Genomic DNA, 25,784 nt, shown 5'->3' on the forward strand with positions numbered 1-25,784 from the left:
TCTGAGCACTGTTATGTAATTAGGCTTTTTAATAGGGAGCTTGCTTTCCTTGCAGTGCAGAAGTTGGAAAAGGAGCTGTGGATCTTCATTGCTTGTAGAAATGCAGAATAAGTAGTATAAACAACAAAAGGGGCTGTATATTTAAATTAAAGAAAAAAAAAAAAAAAAGAAAAAAGAAAAGAAAAATCCTCATCCAAGACCTAAATGTAGTGACTGTGTTCCAGGCTGCCTTTCTGTGCACTGCAGGACAGGGTGCTGCAGACTTCTATAGCCCCGCCCGCCTGGCCAGGGCTGTTTAGTGCCTGCCTGAGCCTGGGGGGGGCTGAATTAGGGAAGGTGGGGACTGAGTGTCACAGCAGCTGCAGCCACAGGTCGTGGCATGCCAGGCTGTCTGTGAGGGCAGGGGGAGCTGCCAGGTGCCTGTTTGTGAGGGCAGCCTCTGCTTCGTGACTCTCGGGACCGGTGAGCTCAGCTGCAGGGTGGACACAAAGCCTTTGAAAGATAATGTTTCTTCAGGCTATCACTTGGGCTCTTGCTCAGCAGCTGAGGCATTTCATTGGGAAATGCAGCATCAGAAAAGCACGCTTTTGGACTCCAAATGGCTTTGGAGCAGCTGTACTGGAACAGCTAAATAAATATGACCCCTTGTAAGAGGAAATAACTTTTGTACCAGATATATGCACAGATGGATTGTAATCATAATGAGTCCAGTGTTTGCTTGAGCAAGAGAGAAAACTTCAGTAGAGAGCTATAAATGGAAATTTGTGCTTATACCAGCCTCTTCTAGCAGTGATTGGAGTACGCTACTCCTGTTTAGTCGGAATGGAGTTTGAAAAAATAAAGGAGCTAGGGAGACACCAGCCATGAGCTACAACAGCAATGTACACTAAAATTTGTTGGTGCCCAGATGCCTCCAAAAGTGTCTGGGAGCAGTTCTTCTGCACCATAGTGAATGGACCGTGGTAACATAGGTCTATGTGCTGGAGATACTGACCTACTGGAGGATAGCACTTCCCTGCCAGGGGGAAACCCAGTGTTTTGCTACCTCCAAAATACAGAAAAATAAGATACTAAAAAAAAAAAAAACTGCAAATTTGGAAGATATCTAGTAATTATAGATACACTTGCTAAAATATTTTGTAAAAATAGAGCAAAGTACTGAGTTAAAATTATACATAGACAGCACTTATGACAGTTGCTGCTTATTCAGGAAGGAATTACGATTGTAAAATAGTGGATCTGGTATAAGATAATTCAAGGTTTATTTAATTTGTTTGTTAAGGAACAAGGGAGTTCTTTAATAATTGCTGAAGTACTGTTCATAATTTTCAAATTCAAATAAGTTTCATGAAGAGGGAGTTGTTACTGGTGTGATTTTGCTTTAAAAAGTCAGCTTCAAAATGAAAACAAATTTGTAGGTTAAACAACACCCGCTGTGTCTTAAAATAGGTGGATTGTCTCCTGATGGAAATGTGGCCAGTACCCAGAGGAGGCCTTAGGGCCATGTAATGGAGTTGTGTGCTTTAAAACGTGACTTTAAGTTAGTGCGAACACTTGTAATTGTGTGTCTGTCTTATTTTTCTTAAAAAAAAGAAAAAAGAAAAAAAAAGGCTTATTCAGCTGTAGTGTGGGAGTGAGGAGGTGGTCAGTGATTGCTTTGAAACACGGAAGTTTTCCAGAATGCCTGGGAAGGACATGGTGCTGCTTTTGTGGCGCACGTTCGCTGAGGTCTGTGCGGCAGCAGATCTCTGGCAAGAGCTCGCTGTGCTGCACAGACCAGTTTTCCACAACCCTCAGCAAGTTGGTCACCATGGATTATTCTTTCCACATGTCGATTTTGCGCATGAAGCTACTTTGGGGAATTGAAGCCAAAATCCAAGAGTTTGCTTGAAGGGAGGAGTGTTAACCATTTACATATATGCATCTCCCCTCGTTCCTCCCCCGAATGATGATGGAAAATATTCCTAGGCTGGTTTAGTGTAACAGCTCAGGCACTCTCAATAGTAGAGACTGTTGTAAGTACACAGATTAGCCGGAAACACACAGTGGGAGGATTTTATTACTGAAGAACTAGTTCTTTACAATGAACAGGAAAAGAATGTGTCCATTTTCGGCTGCAGAAATCTTTATTATTGCAGCTCAGCAGGCAAAGTATATTTATTGCTGGGGACTTTATTTTAATCTGTTTATTCAGAGACCACCAGAAGTGTCATTTTACTTAAGGTATAAAAAGTTCAAAAATGGGAGTGTGGCAGGCAACTTCTTTTTTTAACATTAGAGCTGCAGATATACTTATTTTAGAATTTGAGCTTGTGAAGTGATACTGGGAGCTGAGCAACTGACAGCTGGGGTTTTTTCCAACCACTGCTGTTAAAAACTTGAATCTCTAAATCCGATGTCTACTGAATGCTAGGGGGAAGTTTGTGTATGAAATTTTTTTAAATTTTTAACAATTTCCAGTATTTGAAACTATAAACTGTTCCTCCAATTATACTGAAAAATTTGGCACAAGACATTCTTTACATATTAAAAAAAAAGTGCTAATTCCTCTTTACCATACAAATATCTGTGCACAAAATTAAAAGATATATATTAACAAGCAAAATGTTCTGGAAAACCTTTTATATCTTCAGGAAGGGAGCTGAGAAGTATAACTAAAATGGTAAAGGACTTCTTTTTATTGGCAGCGGTTTTATGTCCAAATCTATCCTATTATTTCCAGATAAGGTATAAGTAGAGAAATTATATTAAAGAAATTACCAAGTCTGAGAAGCTACCTTAAAAAAATAAAGGAGGTGGCACTCTAAGAAGTTATTATTGTTGCTTAGTGGGATGGGTGGTTCATGTCTTTTGAAACCGTTTGTCCTACCGTGGTATCTTAGTGGAACTAAGTATATTTAACGGGAAGGCATCGTGTTATAGAAAATGGACAAAATCTACTGGAACTATATGTGCAAGAGGAAGGGCCTCTGTAGGGACTGATACAGATGTGGTTTCAGGAGGGAGAGATTTTCTGCTTTCTGCCGGTTTTTTTGTCGTCTCACCCTTTTCTCTCGAGTTAGCTTCCTACGTCTAGCAACGGGAATGGAAACCAGCCACCCTACTGAAATCGAACCAATCACCTCTGTTTGAAATCGAAAGTGGCAAATTCTCCAGCCCTGGGCCTCTGAAAGTGCTGCTGGGGAATCCCTGTCTCTGCACGGAGGTTACTGTGAAGCTTTATGCCAACACCAGGGTCACACGTCTTGCAGAAAGTAATTGGAGAGCATGGAAACCTTGCTTAAGCAAAACTGCTGAGTTTAGAAACGTCTGCAGTAGTAATACAAACTTAGCCTGCTACCTGCAGTAACTGTGTACGTGTAGAAGCCATTATTTTATCTAAACTTTTTTTTCTTGATGTGCAGATAGCAATGAGTGTGAAATTTCTTCTGCTCTTGTGTTCTTTTTTTATAGCTCAGACTTGTGACTCTGATTTGGCAGATTTTGTCTGCAAGGGAGCAGTATTGAAGATTTTCAGTCAGGCAAGCAGAGAACAAAGCCACAAATACAAGTGGTGTGAGATTTAGGAAGAGGATTGACTTAACGACTTAATCTACTGTGAATGCTATCACAGTTATGTGCAAATTAGTACTTGTTCTTTCTTTCTAAATAATACTGTGACTTAGCATTCCTCATTCTTAGCTCTCAAGGCTTGGTCTTCTCGTTTGTTGTTTGTTGTTCTCCCTCCCCTGAATAGCTGTGAAAAATACATAGCTTTTTATGGAAAGGGAAAAAATGAGATTTGCATTTCAAAAACTCTGGCCCCTCTTTTATTTTTTTCCTGTGAAACCTTGTTACGTTTCACAATCAAATGGGTGATGGTTCTGCTCCTCTCTTCCCCCTCTCGTGCCTTCAGTAACAGAAATCTGTAGGGCAAAACAGTGACCAAGGACCATATGCTCCCTGACCTCTGGGGCCTCAGAAAGGCCAGTAGTGGCAGTGGCAGAGCCCTTTCTGTGGTCTGCTGAAAGAGTCCTTGTTCCTGCAGACCAGCTTCAATTCGTGCTGTGTTCCTGCTAAAGATCAGTACAAGTTGCTCTTAACTTGTCCGGGTTGAACAGAAAATTCAGTCAGAGAGTTCAAGGGATGGAAGCTTGTCCCTGCACGGGTGAGCTCCATCATGCAAGTCTATCATTCATCCGTATCTTGTAGGCCTGAAAACTGTTTCTTATTTGTGGTGCCTCGGATGTTGCAGTTGTGGGAAAAGAACAAAAATTCTTTTCCCTTGGAGTGGTTGTCAGGAGGAGATTGCAAAGATGGGAGGAATGTATATGCCATGGTAATTGCTAAAAGCACCGTCTTACAGACTGAAGAGCTCTCTTGTTTTATTCTCTGATTCCAAAGTATGCTTTTATGCTTATGGTGGTTATAAGTGATGTAAACACATGAAAATATGTATGAAGGTTAATGTACACATAGCTAAAAATTAGTATGTTCCTTCCCTTTGTTCTTCACTTGAATTTGTAATTGCATGCAAGGAAGGAGTTTGATGAAGTTCTTCAACATTGTTACAGAATCCCTAGTCAAAATTAATAACAGTGTCATGATTGCATCTGAATAGGCCTGCCTCGTATCTTGGATTGCTCTGTGTGTCCCCTGGATATTAGTGCAGCTAAGGCTACTGTATCACTATGCACATATGCCTTGTAGGTGACAACTTTAATAAAAGCTAGGACAGTATTTTTAGATCCACAATAAACCTGCATTGAGTGCTACATGCTTACTCGAGTTTATTATTTTGCATGGCATACAGTCTTATGGGCGGGCAGGCTGGAATAGAAAGAAATGTTTTGGAGAGGTTTACACGTGCGCTTCAGCCATCCTTAGGATGGGATTTCAAACAGAGTAAGAGGCTAAAGATGATTGAAAGGGTAGAGCATTAGCTTGACACTGTTAGGTTATCTCCTCTGTCACAGACCGCTTCAGGCAAGTAATTTCAAAGTTTGTCTCTCCCAGACTTGGTCGGTCCTCTTCAGTAAAAGGGGTATAATAGTAGTTCCATCCCTTAAAGAGACCTGGCCAGATTAAGTGCATTAAGAGTATGTAGTGCTGTTATAGTGTGAGTATAAGGCCATGCAGCCATGTAAAGTAGAAATTGCTGTAATTCAGTTTCTGTACTACAGTGCAAGAAATGAAGCCATGGACAATAAGAGGAGTACACCTGGCTAGTGTTGTCATTTTCTTAAAAAAAGAAAATACAAAAGCCCCAAGCGGTACTGCTCATGCAAGGATAAGAGCCCTTGCCCTTAGCCTGCAGTTCCAGGCAGAGCTTGTGGACAGTGCAGAGGCATTGTAGAACACTGCATCTATGGAGTACTGATTGGCTAGAGATCTCTAGTGTGACACTGACATGTATATTGTAATGTTAGAGCTCTTCTACAGATATGGGTGGGTGAACTTTCATGTGTTTTAGAAGGCATTGTGACTTTTATATCAAAATAGCCTTAACATTTACATGAGGACAGGGGGAGTTCTATGGCATGCTTAACATGTAATGTTCTATACCAGTTTCTCAATTATGGTGTATCTGTTTAAAATGAATTTGCTTTACCTGACATCTTGCAAATGCAGTCTGTGAGCAAAACTTAGATCAAAGAATTACAGAAGAGTAATCTCTTGTTGATTACTTTTTTGTTTTTTAGTGCAAAACAGGCTGCTTTATCTCTCTTTGTTTATCTATTAAAAATGCAGAATGTTGCACCTGACCCATGTGGTTAGATTGGATGAATTAGTGTTAATATATTGCTTTAACTGTTGTGAAGTGTTATGTAAATGATGAGTATTCCAAGAACATCAAGTTTGTTTGTGGACAAACTACTTCAACTACTTTCCCATAGAAAAATTTGTCTGCAGTGTAACAACTGGTAGAATATTTTTCTGCTTCAGTTGACTCCTAAATTTTTCCGAATGGGGAAGAACCGTGTAACAAATGTCAGCCTGATGATGAGAGACTGGACATTCATTCTTAATTGTTGAAAATAGTAAAGTCCTCAGAAGCTGTGGGGCTTAAACTGAACTAGTAACCTATTTAAAATAAAGAGAGTGCCATCTAGCTGGTGTGAAAAAGTCCCTTAGAATCTTCTATCACAGAATCACAAAATGGTTTAGATTGGAAGGGACCTTAAAGATCATCTCATTCCAACCCCCATGTAATTGTCAGGGACACCTTCCACTAGACAAGGTTGCTCAGAGCCCTGTTCAACCTACCCTTGAAGTAGATGCATGATGGATTGTGAAGGAGCATCAGTCACAGAACTTCTTTGTTGTGAGAGGACCAGGTTGATGGAATCCCTATACCTGAAGACATGATTAGTTATTAGCCTTTCATTCCAAAGTGAAAACCATATTATGTAAGGGATTTTATTTTTTTTCTTAGTGCTTAATGATTTCTTTTGGAGATGGTCAGGTGTTTAGCACAGATCCTCTTACCAGCTTTTCTGGTAAGTTGCTATGTGACTTTCCAATTATTTATGTTTGTTTGTTTGTTTGTTTGTTTGTTTTTCCCTAATTTGCAGGGACTTAATATTCCTGTTAATAGCAATTACATAGTTTGTATCTTTAGCAAATACAGTTGTTCAAAGTGTAATGTGTTATTACTGACCCGAAATTTTAAGACTTCAATTAAAATGTGTTTATGTTGTTCCAGGACTCACAGAGTTGACTGTGTAAGTGCATAATACTTTCTGATCCACCTGACACTCATAGAATTCCATGTTCAGGTGGATTAATGAATAAACTTAAGTTTTTCCTGCAGTATTGAACTTAATCACTGTGACCTTAATTTTGTGTTTTACTGAGAACTGAGTCTTTTGCTCAGTTTAAAATAGCTTTGTGAGGGTTCTTAATAGAGGAGACCTTTCCTCATGCTGTTATTGAATGACTTTTTTTTTTTCTAGTTGAGAAGTACAGGATGAGTGGTTTGTTTGGTTTCGGGTAGGCTGGTTGAGCTGAATCTTTAGGAAGCTTCTGACTTTGCTCTGAGTATGAGGCTGATGTCACTTATGCCCGTCGTGGAAGTGCTTCATAATGTTAGTAAGGATACAAATAAGCCACTACAGAAATGGGAGAGCTTTGTATTTGATCCAGTATTGGTGCCAACCATCTGCTCTTTCCTTCATCCACTGAAATCCCTGTGGCTAAAAGGAGGAGATTGGGCAGGTGTCTGGCAGGTAACTGGCAGGGAACTCTGAATCTGGGGGCCTGGAGAATGCTTTGATTCTTTATTAAAGATCAGGAAATCAGTGTGCTCTCTGGGCCCCGGGATTCTTAAAACCTTGCTGTTTTTCACCAAGTAACAATCATACTTGCCCATGTCTTTCAGTGTTCCTACTCCCAGTATTAGTGTGCATTTGCTTAGCTGCATTGTTGTAATGCCTGACAGCCCCAGTCATGGCCAAGAGCGTACTATACCTTGTAACAGACCAGCACAATAAAAAGACCCTTTTATAGTCAACCGTGACCACAGGAATTCTTAAAAGACATAATTTTAGAAATTTGGACTAATGCCCTGTGAGTGCTGTTACAGACTGACTGATTGGGTAGTTCTATAATAGGTTATCTCAGTCATTACTGTCATCTCTGCTAAAAGTGTGTGGATGTGGGCAAATCAAGATCAGCACTGCTTCAGCTTAGAGATAACTGCTGATAAACAAAGATACTTCTGGGTCAAGTGAGATAGAGGCAAGCATATGACAAAAGAACAACTATGTTATTATGTGACCTTTTTCCTTCATTTTTTGGCTTACTCCCTCATCTTTGGTTATAACTACCCTGGTTGCATTATGTCTCAAATTGGACTTCTAAACTCTTTGTGGAAGAATCCCCATCCAGGCTTTTAGCGGCTACTGTTAAAGATAATACAACTTTTTGGACCTCAGAATACTTCATTAATATCAGTGTATTGGGTTTCAAGTATTATTCTCATTTTATGAACCAGTTTGAAGTGTCTTGCTTAAGATGCATGTCTGTAGCAGAGCTGGAAACTGATCCCAGATCCTCTGGGGTTCTGACTGTACTTCCAGTCTCAGCTCTTCTCCAGCCAGGGTTGGGTGAGTGATGATGCCTGATGATGGTGTTAAGAACGTCTATGCTGAGGGCTATGGCCTAGGTACTGAGTGTATTTTAGTTGCTCAGGAAGAAACCCCTGGGAATGGAAAGTATCTTTATGTCTGTGAACTTGAACCATTCTCTTCCCTTGTTTTGCCCATTACCTCTTGCAAAACCTTGAAGGAATCTGTGGAGCACCCAAACTGTGGTATTCCATACGCTGGACATCTATGCATGCCTTGTTTTGTGCTGGAGAGGCTGAGATGGGAACAGCTGAATTTGCAGCAATCTTTCCCGCTGCAGCTCAGTGCATTCGGATATGTTTTCTTCTTAGGGCTAAGGTGCAGACAGATTTGCTTTGTTTCTGGGGTGTCCATGCAATTCAGCAGCTGGTGTGTTTGTGGCAGTAGAGGCACTTGGAGTGAAGGACACATTGTGGTTATGTCAGGTATGTGAATGCGAGGGCAGGGAAAAGCTTTTGGCCTGCTCTTTGCCATTCTGACTTCGGAGCCTGCTGCGACTCCTGCATGTTGGAGTGTTGGTCTCTCTGTTGCTAGCAACTGCCTTCCCTGACAGCTCCGAACCAAAAAAGCTTAAAATAGCTATCTCAGGGCTTACAATTAGAGCTGTTAACACATTTTCAGTGGGAAAGAATAATGTTCAGGTAACTTTACAAAACCTGAAAGCAGCATTTCCTACTCTGTAATTGCTGTGCTCATTCTACACTCTAAGGCTGCCCCAGCCTCTTCAGATCATGGTGTTTATCACGATGGCAGGTTATAATAGCTAATATTCCTAACATCAGTACAGTTTATAAACATTAACCAATTTAAGAAATGTACCACGTACCTAATTTATTAAAGGATAAACCTGGTCTATGTTGCAAAGCCGTTTGTAAAGATGGGCTTTCCTGCCTGTATGTTTACAAAGGCTGGTTTATGTAGCTGCCTCTCTCATAGTGCAAGATGAAAGACTGGTCTGGTGTAAATCATGAATTATTTGTTTTCATGAGATGAGGTTCCAAATTTCAATTATTTTGGAAACACCAAAGTTTTACTTGAAAAGAAATTAAATCAAGGATCTGACTTGTACCTCTTCAATAGCTGGTAGAAATAATGTTTTCAGTTCCTTTAAAAATAAATCAGATTTGTTTTTTTTTCCTTTTGTTGTTTGTTTAATAATCTGCTAAGTTTTAAAATTTCAGTCTGTCATTTTAGTAGTTTTTCTTCTCCATCTGTGCTGATTTTATTCTGGTGGAGCTATTTGTGTAAGCCAGGTTTTGTCTGGCTTGTTTGTTATAAGGACAGGACTAATCAACACTTAATGAGCATTTTCTTTGTAACAACTTTTTATCTCTTTCTCATCCTTTTAAACGAAGTTATGTGGAAAATCTCAAGGGTGTTTTGAAAAGTAAATACTTGTACCAAGTGTACACCTTGAATTGAGGAAGTCAACCCAAAAAATAGGTTATTTTTTGAGCATTCATTGATAGTACACAACTCTAGAAGAAAACTTCTCTTGAAGCTGCATCTGCAGTGCTTCAGACTCTGTAATTCAAAACCCAAAAATCCTGTTCTATAATGTCCTATATATATGTATTTTTTCTTGGATTGATTAGTTCATGAGGTGTAGTTTTTCCTTTTAGGTATGTGTATTTTTCCCAAACAATATGGCAGTTCTACATTTTGTGTTATTTTGCTTGCTCTGGGTAATTAACCTCTGGTGCTGAATGTCAGGAATGGTCTAGATTGGATCAGTAGTTTGTCGCATCTGGGGGCACATTACAATCTACCTGATGTTGCTGGCACAGAGTCCTTCAGTATGACTGCTGTCTCCCATGCTTCACCTCACAAAGCTGATGGATTTCACCTTCGAGTCTCTGGTTAATACAGTGGTTTAATAAGGCTTTATCGGTTCCCAGCCTCTGAATACAGGAAAGTGAAAGTGGTAACAAAGTAATTTTAACCGTGCTGTCCTCAGGGCAGAGGCGCCTTTGTAGTCACTCATTGTAGTCACAGTCTTTCTCTGCAATAGAAATGGGCCAATGACGTGAAAATTTGAGTAGCTTATAAACATCTGCCGTGCATACTACTTAATTTAGGTATGTGTTTGCTAGCCCCAGGCAGGCACAAACTTCCTGGATACTCTGTTTTCCCTTTTGTTGTCTGTCTGTCAGTGAAGCAGCTTTCCTTTAATCTCTTTGCCTCTATTATGGGTATGCTCTAGGATTCCTTTTTTTGCTATACAGTGTTACAGAAACAAGTCAGCCTTCCTAATTTCATAGGCTTTATTGATTCTAGGACTTCGATACAGTTCTCTAGATTAGTTTCTTACTTGGAGGTGTTGGGGGAGATGATTGCTACCTACTTAAATTCTTTTGTAGTGGGCTTCTTTTTAACTGGAGACCGTTCAGTTGGTTGGTTTTGCTTGTTCACTTTGAGCTTCAGTTGCTGCCCTTTTGCTATAGAGACAGGCATTCTAGGTGTTTGGAAAGTGCTTTACCGTTTGGGATAAGGTGACAGAAATGTAAACCCATCATCTTTCATTTATGTTTTTGGCTTTCTTGGACACATTTGTGTTTCTCAGTTGCTTTCATCTTTCTCCCGCCTTTCTTCAGGAGATAGGTTGCTGTGTTTTGCCGTATAGAATTTACAAACATGGTCTGTTTTCTGTTCTGTTACCTTTCCTGTTCAAGGTGTCTTCTGAAGTTGGTGAGTAGGAGGTTGCAAACAATCTGCAGGAATTTTGATGTAGCTAACTGTTTGGAAGAAAATGTGACAAAGTGAGTGTGCGGGAGAGGCTTTGGAGGGAGGGATTGAAGCTGTTTTCATATACAGCAGGGTAAGCATAGGATATGTGCAATCAGGTTTGTAAATCTTTTTATCGAACGCAAAAATTGTCCCATGTTTTCATCCCTTTCTCAGTTCTTACTCAAGACTGTTGCAAATGGTGCTGGTGGTTTTATAGGGGCAAATTTCTATCAGCTGGAATGAGTTTCTTGTTTGTGATGCCCTGTACATCTCCAGTCATTTTAAAAGCACAAAGAACCAAACCCAAAACCTACCTTGTTGAACCTTTTATGTCCTGCTTTTACAGTGGAGGAATTAAATTTTCTTTTGCTCTTTCTACAGATGTGTAAATGGCACAACCAATTTTTATCTTTTACAGGTAGATTTAATTCAACCTGTGTTTTCATGTAGGTTTGAAGGTGAACTGGTAGCTAGTATCCTTTATTCTGTGCTTAATTTTTGACCTTCCTTGTTGTGTGATTTTAGAAGTTAGTTCTCTGTTTCTGTTCCTCATTAGTAAAATGTGTGTCATGATTATTTATGTTTCGTAATTGTGGGATTTGACCATAATAAAGAGCAAATTGCAGAAGGAAAGTCTGATTGCGCTGTGTCAAAAGGACACCAGGTAGCTTTCTGCACTGGACTTAAGTGTAACAGTTGTTCATGGAATCTGTTCATCATCATTAAAAGTGATTGAGGGAAGAAGGGTAATTTCAGCTGCTGGCAGCAGGAGGACTTAGTGAGAAATGATTCTCATCACTCTAATTTGACAGATTTCCTGTAAGGAGCTGTGACAGCATTGCTGCAGTTAGAGCTGAGAATGTACATTAGCTAGAACCCAGGAGCACTTTATTTTACAGGAAAAAAACACAAACAACCTTAAATAGAGGAATTTAATAGCTAAGGTAGTGGAATAGAAGAAGGCCTATAACCACTGAATCCTTAATTTTGCTGAGGTTTAAGGGGAAGTCAGAGTCTTTCCTGAGTCATTTCTGCAGCATTCTGTCAGAGGATTGTGTACAAATGATCTCAAAGGAGATGAGGAATGTGCACAATTTAAGCTTGCTTATCATGCCGGATACAGGTGGTACAGCAAATGGACTAAACAAAGCACAGAACAGCACAGCCCTCAACAGGTGAATTAAAGAGTAAAGTCATTGCAGTGTGTGAGGTCATAAACTTGATATGTGAAATTGTACAAATATGCACATGCTTAGTGAAGAGATATGTACAGAAATGGGAAATGGTGGGTGAATATTACATATAGATGCAACAAGTTTTAAAGAAAGGTAGATATATTTTACATGAAATGATTGCGGTTGAGTGTTTGTAATTTGCCCCCTAAATCAAATAACCTTTAATTAAGGTTTTATGGCAAACTCTTCAGGCTAATGTTAAACTGGGACAAGGTGGTTGCAATGGATAGGGATGTCTAAACAATTCTGCTTTGGGTTGAGTAAAATCTGCTAATGTGTCCTCAGGGCTGGAACCAGCCTAGTGAGTGGCTCTGAGTGCCTGTGCCTTGGACTTCTCAGATATCTCTGCTTTGAAAGGACTTCATAATTTCAGAACCAACATGCTGGATGCAGGCAGAGACTCCTCCAGAGTTCTGTTGTATACTTGAGGAAGTCCTTCAAGATGCTTTGCGTAAATGTAGCCCTCATGGTGTTTAATTTGGTTTTGTGATTTTTTTTTAAGGCAGTACTACAGATACACTGATGGAGTTTTAGCTAAAAATGCTACCTCTGACCTTTTTCAGTAAGGTCTTATAGGTTACTTTACTTATGTATTTTTCATTTCATTCCAGAAAATACTGCATATGTACCCACTGGGTATATGTGCATGTAATTTGACATTCTCTTTAGGTCTAGAAGAGAAAGTCTTGCAATATGGAAAATTACTTAGAAATCTGAAAATATTTACAGTATTAAAGGAAGTGACATACAATTTGTATTCATCTGAAAAAAGTTCAAGGGATGTTCTTGAATGTCAGAAGTTCCTGGAAGTGAAAATAACTGATGATGTTTTATGCCAGTTCTTAGCGTTATTGAAACAAAATACACTGATGCTAGCTTCTGGTTTTTCTCTGTGCAGTGTAAAAGCAGTGCAAGGTATCATAACACCTCAATATATTTGGAGGCAAGACACGGTATCTTTGGGGAATTACAGTATTGGAACTGGCTCTGTGCTTTAGTCAAAGGTAAGGAATGGTCAGGGGTGTGCTGCTCCAAAGGACACTTAAGGCTGGAAGTGTGTTGCCATTTCACTGTGCTACTGCAGGCTGACTCTTGTGCTGAAATTAAAGCAAAACAAAAGAAAAAAAGCCCCAAAGCTGGTAATTGGCTAGGATGATGATAGTGTGAGCTCATCCCTCAACCTCAGGGAGGGAAGCCTGCTTAGTCAAAGAGCCAGCAGTGCTCATCCGGTGAAGTTGCCAAGTGTGAGCTTTCCTGAAGCATAGTCATGCTGCAACTTGATCATTTATCACTGCAGCTTAGGCTATGGACTATTATTATTAGGATGACATAAAATATATTTTTCTTCATTTTTTGTATGTAGAAAGAACTTCTAAAGAGCTAGTTTTATGATGTTTTCTTTTGCCATCTAGTACTGGATGCACCAAATCCTCTTTTGTTCTTGATGATTGCTTAGTTAGGATATTTTTGCATATAACTGGGATGTTTAGTAATCATGTCTTGTTCAAAGTACCTTAAATCTTTTTATTCCTTGGTAATGTCCTTTTCCCTATCCTGGGTCTTGTGCTGAAGAACAACTTTAGTTGTACATTCTCCTTTTGCTTTAGGTTATATCTGAACTTACTTCATTTTAAACTTTGCATCTTTTTGTCTCTTTCCCAGATCTGTGCAGTTCTAAATTGGTCTGAGTTAAGTCTTGTAATGCTGATGGCTTCTTACCTAGTAATAGAAAAACAGAGCCAAAGTCCATACAAGTAGAGGTTTGGAAAGCTGTGCTAATGGAATGCTTTCTCACTAACCTGAGAATCCTCTTGATAAAGGTCTTTTGGATACTTGTCCGTGTGGTACCTGCAAATCTCAGCTACCACTATTAAGAACAGCATCAACTGGGGGTTTTGGGGAGGTTTTTTTAAATTTTAATCTCTTTTATTCTTTTTAAGGTTTTATTAAAGACGAGTTGAATACATGGACTCTTGAAGTTGAATGCCAGCTTTTTGGCAATTGTTACATTTTTCCTCAAAGTGTAAAAAATCTGTAGCAGAACTTCAGAAAGCACTCTGGCAGGTTAAAATTTGATCTAGGGATAACATCTTCTGGTACATAGAAAACTTCGCGTTGTTTTCATCAGAATTATGCGACTGATCAATATAAAAGCAAGTAGAAGCATCAGTGGAAGGAAAACTGTTACAAGGTTGTCTAGTTTGGAGAGAAAAACAGCTTGTGATGATTTCAGAAAGTAAGACAGTGTCAGTAACCACTGTTAGTAGTATTTCCTCAGGCCTTGTGGTTTAGCTGTTAGCTCTGATAGCAGTGCTGCAAAAAGCAAGGAGAGAGGATAACATTAGTGGTCCTGCGAGGCATATAGCAACCTTTCCACCTCTACATTTTTGCTACCAGGGATTCGTTTCCTGCTTTAAGATGTTTTTTCCTCTCCTGGTGAGGTTTTGAAATAGGAAAAACTTACTTTATGAAATATTCACTTGTATACTAGTTGCAGTTTAGAGAGAACTTTCCATCTCACGTGTCCATAATTTCTCCCAGAGTTATTTTCGTCCTGGTTAGAGAGGCCTGGAAAACGAGCTGAGACATTGTGCTTAGAGGAGGGAGGAATGCCCTGGCTCTGTGATACGAGGTGGCAGGAGTCCATGATTTGCAGCCAGGGTGAAGGGGGAGGCAGTGTGGGGGAACAGCTATGTAACAGCCTGAGGAAGTGACTCACTTCGCTCTGAAACACAGTCCCATGGTTCCAGTAGCACTGAAGCCAGACTTGGCTTCTGAGGTGGAAGTTGTGTAAGTTAATTAAAACTCTTTGTCTTTTCCTCCTCATCGTGTTTCCAACCCCACCTCAGTATTACATTTTTACACTGTACCCATATGTGTTTAGAGGAAGCTCAGGTTACAGGACTTCAGTGTGCTATATGAGTTTATTAATTTTCATTTTAAGGAGAGATAAGTGGATTGCAGGTTTCATTGGAGTGGATGTGTGTTAGTCTTACCTGTTCCGCTCAAGAGAAACTTGATCATGTAGCAAAAGGGCTGTAACAAGAATAAGTTTTTAACAATTTGTTATAATCTTTCTGAAATATGTTGGCAGTGTGAACTGAAGTGGAACGGAGTGCATATTTAAGAAGATAGAGACTTGCACTTAACAACTTGAGTGTTAGTAGTACTAGTTTAAGAATTTAATTAAATTTAAAACTAAACATCTTAAAATGTTTTAAGTGTCCTCGTAAAATACTAGCGTATGTGTTAACACAGTAGACCTTAATCCTGCAAGCTAGGCTCTTGAAGTTTGTGGATGGCTTTTTTTCTTTGGAAGAAGAGGGTGAGAGGGTAGAATTGTCTCAGACTGCCTTTTCCGGAAAGGCTTTCTCCTATTATGTTTGCAGCTCTACACTAACAGATACTTGCCAGTGTGTGGGAGCAGCTGTAACATTCTGCCTGAGCTGCTTTTTGGTGAGTGTGACCTGAGCAGGAGCATTTGCTTTCAGCTGTTGAAGAAAACATCTGAGAGAGCAACAGGTAGAGCAGGCCCTGTCTCCGGTGCTTGAATGCTTGGTGGGCAGTTCTTAATTGGAAAGCAGCTGTAATGATTGGGGGGAGCGGGGAGCAGTGTGACTGATGAGCTGCTGCCTTGCCTTTTCCTTCAGAACACTGCATTGAGCATCTCGCTGCGTGTTTGGCTGCAGCCTTCGTGTATGTGTGTGTTGTAAAGGGCTTTGAGAAATGTGGCCTTTTGGCAAGCCATGAAGGTTTTTTAGTTTTGCGGTTTTGAGTTGAGATTAGAAACAGATTATTCTGGAAGACATAGAAGTAATTGGCCGATGAGAGGGAGTTTAAGAGAAAAACCTTCAGGATGAGCTTGAGCTATTAGTCAGAAGTCTGTATGCAGTTGGGAGTTGCATCATGCAAGTACAGCGTGATATCTGTTTTGTAAAACTAAGTTGTTTTGGTTTACATTCTTGAAGCAGCTCAGATCTGTTGTTTCTTACCTGTATTATGCTGGTCTTCATTTCCATGGGAAACAGGACAGACACACACATTGTTGCTTATCGTGTGAGTGTTCACAGGCCAGTTATGTCTGGTGATGATTCATTGGAATTGCTTCTCTATTTCAGGACCTCTAACTAAGTGGACCCTACTGCCCTCTGAACCACAAAGTATAGGAGTGAAAAGAAGTGGGAGAAGCACACACAGAAAAAGGAAGTGAATGCACTTTCCTCTGAACTTCTTTCCTGCCCTTTATTACTAAAACTGAATGGAAAAGAAAGACTTCTGTGCCTTTCCTCCCCCAGCCTTAGGGATGGATGGATTGTAAATACTATGCGTGCAGCCGGGAGAATAGGCTGAACCATGAATCTTCAGGCCCAGCAAAAGTCTTCAAGCAAAAGGACTGGGAAACGAGTTGCCTATTTTAATGAGCAGGAAATAGGTGTGTTGTCAAAAGAACCACAGCAGCAGATTAAGGAAGGACAGTACTATGGTCATGGAGGGAATATACCGGTCTCCCAAACTATGGAGATTCCTCACACAGGAGGATTAACAACTGCGCCCAACAATGTTGCTTTGATGAACTCTGTTTACAATCAAGATAGGGGAGAATCAATAATGATGCCCCAGTCAGTAACAGCTGTCAAATGGCAGAATTCACTAATGGGGAACCGGTTGCCAGAGAGGGGAGACAGCCACTGGCAATCTCCACCTTCAGTGTGGAACCACAGTATGGTTTTTGGGGGCAACCCAAAAGGACCCCACTCCAATACTGGTGCCCCAGGCTTCTATGGCCACCCAGAGGCCCTTAAAAGAAATCAAGAGAAAGGAGTGTTCGTGTCACAGCTGGACTTATATGGAGATGCTGTCCAGCAGATGATGTCCCAGAAGGCTCAGCTGGAACAGCAAGCCCTGGTTAGACAGCAAGCTCAAATGAATTCTTTTCATCAAATGCAAAAGCAGCAGCAGCAGAATCAAAGTCTGCCATTGCAGCCTTTCCAACTTGCATTTGGTCACCAAGGCCAAAAGCAAGGTCTTCCTGAGTTGTTACATGTCTTTCAAGAAGCCCCAACTTCTTCCAGTCCAGCATTTACTGCTCAACAAAAGCAGCAAGCTCTTCCTCAGCTACAGCTGTTTGAAAATTTCTATCCTCAGCAGCAGCAGCAGCAACAGGCTGCCGCACAAACCTTCGGGTTGCAGCAAACTACTTCCATAGCACAGCCTCATGTGGCAGCTGCAGCACCTCAGCATCACATGGTGGCACACCAGTTCCAGCAAACAGAGAGGAACCAGGAACTATTCAAGGCATTAACAGAGCAGAATCAACAGACTGTGCTACCTCAGACCCAGATTCCCTTTCCAAGAAGGTCACGGAGACTCTCCAAAGAAGGTGTCCTGCTGACATCTGCAGGAGAAGTGTTGACTTCCAAGCAGGCAGAAGAACAACCTGGCAATTTATTTCTGCATCACTGGCAGTCGCATCAGCAAGAGGTCCCATTACAGCATCCGTCTGAATCACTGGCCCACAACAAAAGTGGCTTTTCGCACCCCAAAAGAATGGATCTGGAGGAGAAGGATGTCCTGGTCAATAGTGAGCAGTGCCAGATGGAAACAGACAGACAAGCCCCAGCCCAGAATGGTAGAGATGAGGAGAAACAGGCAGCAGCAGCTGAAGAAAACACTCAGAGAACTAATGATTTTCAGGGAGTCAGAGGTGGTGTAATCCAGAGTACCCGACGGAGACGACGTGTTTCTCAAGAAGCCAATTTGCTGACTTTGGCCCAAAAAGCTGTTGAACTGGCTTCTCTTCAGAATGTAAAGGTAAGGTGTACATCCTAACAATATAGCATGTTTTAGATTACGAAATAGGGATGAAATGAAAGGAATTTACGTTCATATGCAGGTTAGGATGGTATCTTGAACTGTAGAGCACGGGCAGCTCTGGAGTGGAGGCATGTAAGTTACTGTAATTCATAGATGTGGAGAGCAGAGATCTAGTGCAGTGAAACCACCTAAGGGCAGTTTTATTTCACTGAAACTGAATGTGATTTTAGCCCAGGCCTTCAAAATATGGATGTTTTCATCTTAGGCCTCAAGGTGTCAGAAATTTTGAGAGACAAGTGTAAGCAGTGTACTTGACTTTTTACCAATTTAACATTCTCTTCCTTTTCTGTTAAAAAGCTGCTGCTTACCTGTCAGTTTTTCAGTTCCAGCAGCTGAAGCGTTTCTAAATTGTGCTATCTAAAAATCACATAATGCATGTTCAGTATTTCCCAAATATTAAAAGCCTGAGAAAGCCTCACTTACATGAAGAACTTATACCAGGCATAACAAAGGTCTGTCTCATGCAGCATCTTGTTTCTGAGAATGATCTGAGAATAAAGTCTGCCTGTAGACTGTCTGTAGGGCTTGATGGGGAAGAAATCTAATTGGCTGATTAGGTAGTTTACCTCTCCTGTCCTTTTGGCATCCCATCAGTATAAATTGTACAGTATATATTCCATATGGCAAGATGACAGAGTTCAAAATTAACTACCCTGAGGGGAGGCAAGGGATTTTTGGAGTTGGGTGGAGTTTTTTGAGGGATTGTTTTTTGAAGATTTTCTTACAGTTGTGGTTTGACTAATCTTTATTGAGTGCCTGTCATGAGAAGTAACCATACACCTTACCTTGGAAGCTTTGTTGCCAAAGGCTGATGAAATACAGATGTTAGGGCACGAGCCACTTTTACCTACAGTTTTGCCACTTGTGTTGCTGCCCAGTCAGACAGCAAAGGGAAGGGTATTTTCTTCCCAGTCTTGTTCTCATCATCATTCTTTTTCCTAGTCTGTTTGTACCTGTTTTTTCCCCATCTCTTCCTTAGAGGAATGTGCTATTTCAGTGAAAAAACAGTACTAAAAACCAATGTGGCAAGTATCCATAGCCTGCTCCATCTCCTGCACAGGAGGCAGCAAACAGTAACTGTTGGTTGATGCTGCCTTCAATCCTTCTTGCTCTTAACTCCAGTTGACCAAGCAGATTTGAAAGAAAACTAGTAGTAGTTAGTAGTGTGGTCTGTTTGCTCATACATTTCCCAGCCACTGTGTGGTTCTATTGCAGAAGGCCTACAGTTCCCATTGCACTCTGATCACCAACAGAGTGGCAAGAAAAAGAAAATAGAGCATCTAGGAAAAGGCCCTGAGAGATGAAGCAAGAAATGGACCATTTGAAGGCATGTCTGCTTGCAGCTTGATTCATAATGTAAAGACCAAACAGCGAAGTGTTTTGACAGCTGCTCTTTTGTTCTTTGCAGTTACACAAGCAGCTTGTTTGCTTCCATGATGGCACTAGCAGAAGAACTCTATGTTTAATTCTGTTCAGGACTTCAGGATATGTTAAAATTCTTACCTGAGGTCTGATGGATATTACATCTTTAAAGTGTCGGATATCATGCAAGGGAGAAAAACAAGACGTTTACTGGAGAAAAGTGATCTGCTTCTCTTATTAGTGTCTTTCTGTTACAAACAACCTAGAAGCCTTCTCTGCGTGATTATATGAAGAGTGTGTAGAAGGCTGTAGAGTTAAATTAATGATGAAAGAAGATATTTTGAATAAGTTGTTTGAACAGTCCAATGTAGGTGTGTGTATCTTACGCAGAAATAGTATTCTAGACAGCAAAATCTGTCTACATGCAGTGTCACGACTGATGCTTTGCACCAGAGCTGCCCATCAGCTGTGCCTGGTTTTTTTCAGGTGGTGCAAGCTTATTGCTGCTTACAGGCTGCAGTAAATTCTCAACTCTTAGTTTTATGGTTTCATTTCACATACAACTGTTTTATGCAAAAAGGCAGTGTGATTTGTTGTCTTAAATAGTGCAGAAAACTTTTCTCAAATCTGAAATGGCCCTCTTAAAGGGTGTCTGCATTTAAATGTGTCTTTGTGGAAGGGAGACAGAGGTTTTGATTACCTGGCCTCTTTGGTTACCAGGGCACCAGCTGCTACATACAAAAGAATAAAAAAACCACAACATTTTATTTGTGGAATTGTAGTTCTGGACTCACCTACAAAAGAAAAAAAAAAGTTTTATTTACGGAACTCCTTCATGGATGAGCTTCCTTTTTAACTGCAGAGGGAAGCTGCCTCTACTTGATGCAGAATGATGGCAGAAAGCATTGTGTGGGCAGGTGTTTCTAAAAGCCTGGTGTGGTTTCTTGTCTGATCACAGCAGTGGCCTTAAAACAGCTCTTCCAGCTGTTGCACTTGAGTTTTGTCTGTGAATTCTAAGTTTTTTAGAAACAACTTGAGGGACAGGAAGGATCAATGCCAGAACGTCTGATGAGTTTTCTGGAGGACTCTGCTAGTTCATCCCACAATATTTATGCAAGAGTCTAAGTTACAAGTTGCACTTGCTGGAGTTATCCAGCAGACCTCCTGCCCCAAATTCTGCAACAGGGATGCGGAGGTAGCTGGAAATCCCCTTGCAGTTCTAAAACTGAAGGTCCTGTCCCTTGTTCAGAAACTCCTTTCTGCTTACCTCTAAGAATAATCAAACACTTGATAAACTATTTGGGGATGTGAAACAAATAGCTCAATTCCGAAATTAGTCATGTCCCCTTGTAGTAAACCTTAGGTATATGTGGTCTTTCATGACCAGAAAAGCTCTGGTGTGGACCAGAACATCTTTAAGGATGTCTCATCTATTTATATATTGAGTTCCCAGTGGTGCCTTTTCTCAACCTTTGCTTCTGTTCAGGTCTTCTCTTCCTCTTTTCGGTTGAAGGGGTCATCTCTCGCGTCATTGAGGAGGAGTGTCCTTTGCTGGTCTTGAAAACAGTCTTGAAAACAAAAGGAGTATGGTTAGCCGATTGTACAGTCAAAGTGGCATCTTTAGTGTGACCAGCTGCCATAATTTCCTCCTTGTAGTCAGGAAATTAGTTCATGACTCTTGACCTACAGAGATCTGTGTAGCACACAGGAAGTACCTGAGGTTTGTAGATTGATCAGAATTGGTACTTGCTCACGTATTCCCATTGTGATTACTTGTTTTATTGCAGTACCCACAAAGTGCGCCACAGTGCTTGCAGTAGTAACAGCTACGTCAGATGGATAAAAAGTAACCTGATTAAAACCCAGACTTATTCTTGACAGTGGTCTGAACAATGTAGTGTGAATGCAATGCTCCAAACTGCTGCAGATCTTGGTGTCAGGAGATGACCCCGGAGCTATTCCAGGTGTTTACCTAGGCTTCAGTAATAAGGTGGTAACAGCATCCATTTCCCTGATGAATGGAGGCCTATGTAGAGCAGTATGAAGCCATGTGTGAGCTGCTTCTCCAGGTGTGGGCAGGACCAGTAGGCACAGATGTGTTTCCAGTAGCTGACCTGTTCATGTGTTTAAAAGGCATCCTTGTTAGTCTCTCTCTCTTTCCTGAAGTGGTGGAGGGAGGCTACAAAATTACAGGAGTCCCTTACTACTTCGAGGTAGTGGTTTCTTGTGACGTGTCTGTCAGCATGAATGCCCTCCAAATCCAAAATCAGTAGTTTTATGGGAAAGTACAGGTGCACGTCAACAGCCTGGAGTGAAGGCAGGTCCTCGGAGCTCATTAATTTCTCCTGAAGCGCAATCTGGGACAGCGGAAGCCACTTGTGGGTTTACAGTTGTGTGTTTCATCACTATGTGGTAGGGGCAGACATTTGCAGTCTCTGTGAAGAAGCAGTCAGACTTTGAAACTGCAGTGTCATTTACAGGATAAACCTTTCTGTGCTCACTTAGCCCTGCTCTAATAAAAGGTCTTGTAAGGAGGCAGTCCCAAATCTTCTTGATATGGTAGATTTTATGTGCTCAAGCTTGGTACCTGGCTTATTTTGAAGGCTTAATGTTTTCCAGGGTGGACCTGCTTGCTCTTGAAAACAACAAAAATTACCAATCTCTCATTTGGAGAGCACTAACCCTAGGCTCTGACTGATGCACGTTGTGACAATAGAGTTGTGCTTCCCTCAATATAAATACAGTATCAAAATGGGACTTCACCTAGTGTCCTTCTAGCTGTCGTGGATTGACTCTTCATGGGCCAGCTGGACCATGTTCTCTTGCTCATCAGTGAAGCTGAATGACTTTATTCATCTGTGACCACAGTGAAATGACTGGGGGTGTGTCTGAACCCTTAGGATAAAACCTCTCTCGTCAGCCTTTTAATCAGGATTAGGTATGCATAATGACACACAATGGGTTCTGTTTGAGGGCTTCAGTAAATCCCTGCAAAATTTTGGAAGTCCAGGCTGGAGACCTGTTGTTATATCTGAGAGATTATGTGCCTTAGTTTCTACCTAAAAAACACAGCTGTTCAGGTAGATTTCTCAGTACATTGTAGGTCTGATGGAGGATGACTTTGCATACCTGATCCTATCCAAAGGCTTCCCAAACAGAGCTTGAAGGTGGGGAAATGTTCTGAAACTTAAAAACTTCTACAGCTTCTACACTGCACTTCATCAGAGCTCAAGAAGACCTTTTACATCCCTGGAGAGAGGTGTTTTTGAAAGTTCTATTTAACATCTGGCTTCTAAGTGAGCTGGCAAGTGCTTTAGAACTGAGAGTGAAGTGAACATGTTGATAGTAATTTGAAGGACTAGAAATCAATGATCTCTAGCAGTACCTAAAGCCATTTGGTGTTAGAGTATTCATGTGTTTATCCAGTAACTCCTCCTCCATTCTCATATCCTTGGAGCTCAGTGTTCTAGGGTTTCCATGAGTAAAACAGACATGGAAGCTGTAACATCAATGCCAAAAGTGCTGCCTTGCAGTTGTACCTTGTTGATTCTCTGAGCAGAAGTCCTTCATGCTCAAGCCTGGTTAGACAACAGAACTCAAAGGCTCAAGTTATAATAAGAAAAATTTCTTTTCTTTCCCCTAAGTCAGAAAAAAAGAAGCAGCAAAAAGCTAGCTCTGCTTTTTTTTGGTGTGAGAGATTTAATTAAAATATTATCATGGTTCGGTCTTTCCTGGAACAGAAATCCAGTATTGGAAACTAATAAACTGCAGCTTTTGATCATTACTAAAACCTTTGCTAGAAGTTATACAGCAGGGCACAAATTTATCTGGAAAATATAAATGTCAAAACGTACGTAGTGAAATGATTCTTAAGAAAGATGTGTATAAATATTCTAGCAGTTGAGACTATGGGCAGTCCTCAAGTAATTCTGTAAAATTTTGGTAACACTCTGAAGTATTCTTTTTCCTTCAGTAATGCCTTCAAATCCATTTCAGCTTGCAAATTGCGTTGAGAAACTTGATAAACTAAGTACTACAGAAGTTTTTAGGAATCTATTTTTCTTCTCAGGAACTGGATAATTCAGAGGAGAAGAAGAGTGTGCTGGTAACAGCTCCAGGACCTACAGCTGCAAAAAGTGTTGTGGAATTTGCCAGTTCTTCACCAGCTCCCAAAAAAGCCCGGGAGGACAACAGCCTTGTGCCTCTTATCATTCCTGTGTCTGTGCCAGTGAGAAAAATTGACCTGCAGAGTCTTGAAAAGGAAAAGTCTGAGGATGGAAAGCTGCCGAGAGGCCAAACAAATGATCGAGGTCCTTGTGAGCGCAAGCCTTCTGTGATAGTCACTCGGAGGCGATCTAATCGTAATACTAATGTGGAAACCTCAAGTCAGGTATGGATAGACTAAGAAACCAAAGATGGGCCAGATCTGTTAGATTTAATTACACAGTTTTTAAGCATAAACTTTTCTATGAAAGTAGTTTGATCTCAGGGCTTGAACTTGGAATGTGTGTAGTCTGGGGAGTTTTTTTTCATCATAATATTGCCATATATTTGGGCATTGCTGGCTTTTCATGACCTACAGCTAATGCTATGCCCCACTACTAAACAGTGAATAAAGCCATATGGGCAATAATACTAGATTAATTGTCTATGCCAAGAGTGCTTTCTCCATACATACACAGATACTAATAAATTGTACATAGAGCACATATTTCTCTATATGAATAAAATCCAAGGTGAAGATTTATTCTTGTGGAGTTGAAACCTCTTACTGAGGTTCTGAAGGTTGGTACTTGTATTGGAAGTGAGTGGGTTGATTTTTTTTTTTTTTAATTTTCTCTCTTCTATCCGGAAGTACAAGGTTGTTCAGATGTTGGAGAAATGGCAGGAATCTAAGGAAGTTTCTCTCAAATTAGATGCTTGACCATCTAATAAAATATTGTTACATTGTCTTCTGTTCTCTTACTGCTATTTGATATCACCCTGATATACCAGGATTCTGCTATGCTTTTGTGTCCTCTTTTAAAGTTACTATAAAGGTTGGACCAGATGTATGTGTAGTTCTTGTAAAATATAACTTCACAGTCACTCAGAGCTAGTGCTGCTACCTAATAATTCCTGTGTCCATTCCATTCCCTGTCTTCTTCCTCCCTCTTTCCTTTTGTGCTAATTATTGAGACGAGTGTCTCAATGTGTCCTGTCTAGATTTTGAGCTGCCACGAAAGTGTGTTGTCATCTCTCTGAAGTTTTTCAAATGACCTGAGGTTTTGAAATTAAAGTATGTAATTTTTTTTTTTCTAATAGCATGAAGATGCTGTTCCAAAGGATGAAGCAGAGGGCTTTGCCCGAAAACCAAAGCAGCGGCCAAGACCCGAGCCACTCTTCATACCACCAAAAGCTGGCACCTTTATTGCACCCCCTGTTTATTCTAACATTACTCCGTATCAGAGCCACTTACGGTCACCTGTCCGTCTGGCGGATCATCCTTCAGACAGGAACTTTGAGCTACCTCCTTACACTCCTCCGCCAATCCTTAGTCCAGTCAGAGAAGGATCTGGGCTATATTTTAATGCTATCCTCTCTACAAGTGGTCACTCGGTTCCACCTCCAATGACACCGAAAAGTGGTCACAGAACTCTTCTTAGATCAAGTAAGTTTTTTCTTTATCCTTCCGTAATCTATGATTAGGAGCTGTGGAGTAATAGGGGGAAGATCGTGCCTTTAGGGGAAGTGTGGTTATGTGAAACTGGGGCTTCTTAATGATTGTCTGGGGAACTGGGATGGAGGAAATGTGTTGTTGGGGATGTTAAGATTCGTTCACAAGCAATCTGCAACACCCCCTGCTGACATTCTTCGGAATGGAGAAGTCAGTTCCTCTGTAGCACATTATCAGTATCTTCAACTGAGGGGAGGAAGGCGCATTCTTGGTCATGTTAAACTCCTTTAGCATGTGGGCACCTTTTTTGAGAGACGGACAGCTCTGATTAGATTTTCAGGCTGTGTGAAATGTAAATCTCAGATACGAAGGTGAGCTGTCTGAGCAGTTCTTTTTTCTCCTTGCAGATAGTTCAGAAGTGACCCCTCCAGTTCTTACAGTAGTGGGGGAAGCCACCCCAGTCAGCATTGAACCGTAAGTACACACATAGATCCTTAGCCTCTTAGTAAATGTGCTTCCTTTCTTCTTCCTAAACCTTCAGGCTGCTCTCTGTGCAACTGATGTATCTGTTAGAAGTATTAAAGCTATTCCTACTGGTGATTCAAAATATAAGTTGTCTTCTTTAAAAATTACTCTGTACAAAAAATTAATGTTTGTTGGGCAAACGTAATTCTGGAGATAATAATTGCTTTCTATTACTGCTTGTCTGTCCCTGGGCTGAAATCCTATTAGTTAACTAAGGGTGAATCTGTCCTGTTTTATTGTATAGGGACACTTCTTTGTATGCTGTGCTTGTTTTAGAGTGGGAAGATAATGCTCCCT

At 40.7% G+C, this 25,784-nt stretch overlaps 1 protein-coding gene across 2 annotated transcripts in view; it reads left to right on the plus strand.

Annotated features, from left to right (window-relative positions):
* Nucleotides 1-25,784, plus strand: part of ELMSAN1 (ELM2 and Myb/SANT domain containing 1) — a 56,215-nt gene that overhangs the window by 13,940 nt on the left and 16,491 nt on the right. For both annotated transcript variants that reach the window (XM_027879593.1, XM_027879594.1), the window contains exons 2-5: nucleotides 16,189-17,881; nucleotides 23,376-23,696; nucleotides 24,611-24,956; nucleotides 25,370-25,436. In XM_027879593.1, the coding sequence (XP_027735394.1) occupies nucleotides 16,424-17,881; nucleotides 23,376-23,696; nucleotides 24,611-24,956; nucleotides 25,370-25,436 (2,192 nt within the window). In that variant the 5' untranslated portion in view covers nucleotides 16,189-16,423. The remainder of the gene's footprint in view (nucleotides 1-16,188; nucleotides 17,882-23,375; nucleotides 23,697-24,610; nucleotides 24,957-25,369; nucleotides 25,437-25,784) is intronic.

This window comes from Empidonax traillii, unplaced genomic scaffold, assembly GCF_003031625.1.
Source record: "Empidonax traillii isolate 1590-97213 ecotype Southwest subspecies unplaced genomic scaffold, ASM303162v1 scaffold56:size2478089, whole genome shotgun sequence".
Lineage (NCBI taxonomy): Eukaryota > Metazoa > Chordata > Aves > Passeriformes > Tyrannidae > Empidonax > Empidonax traillii.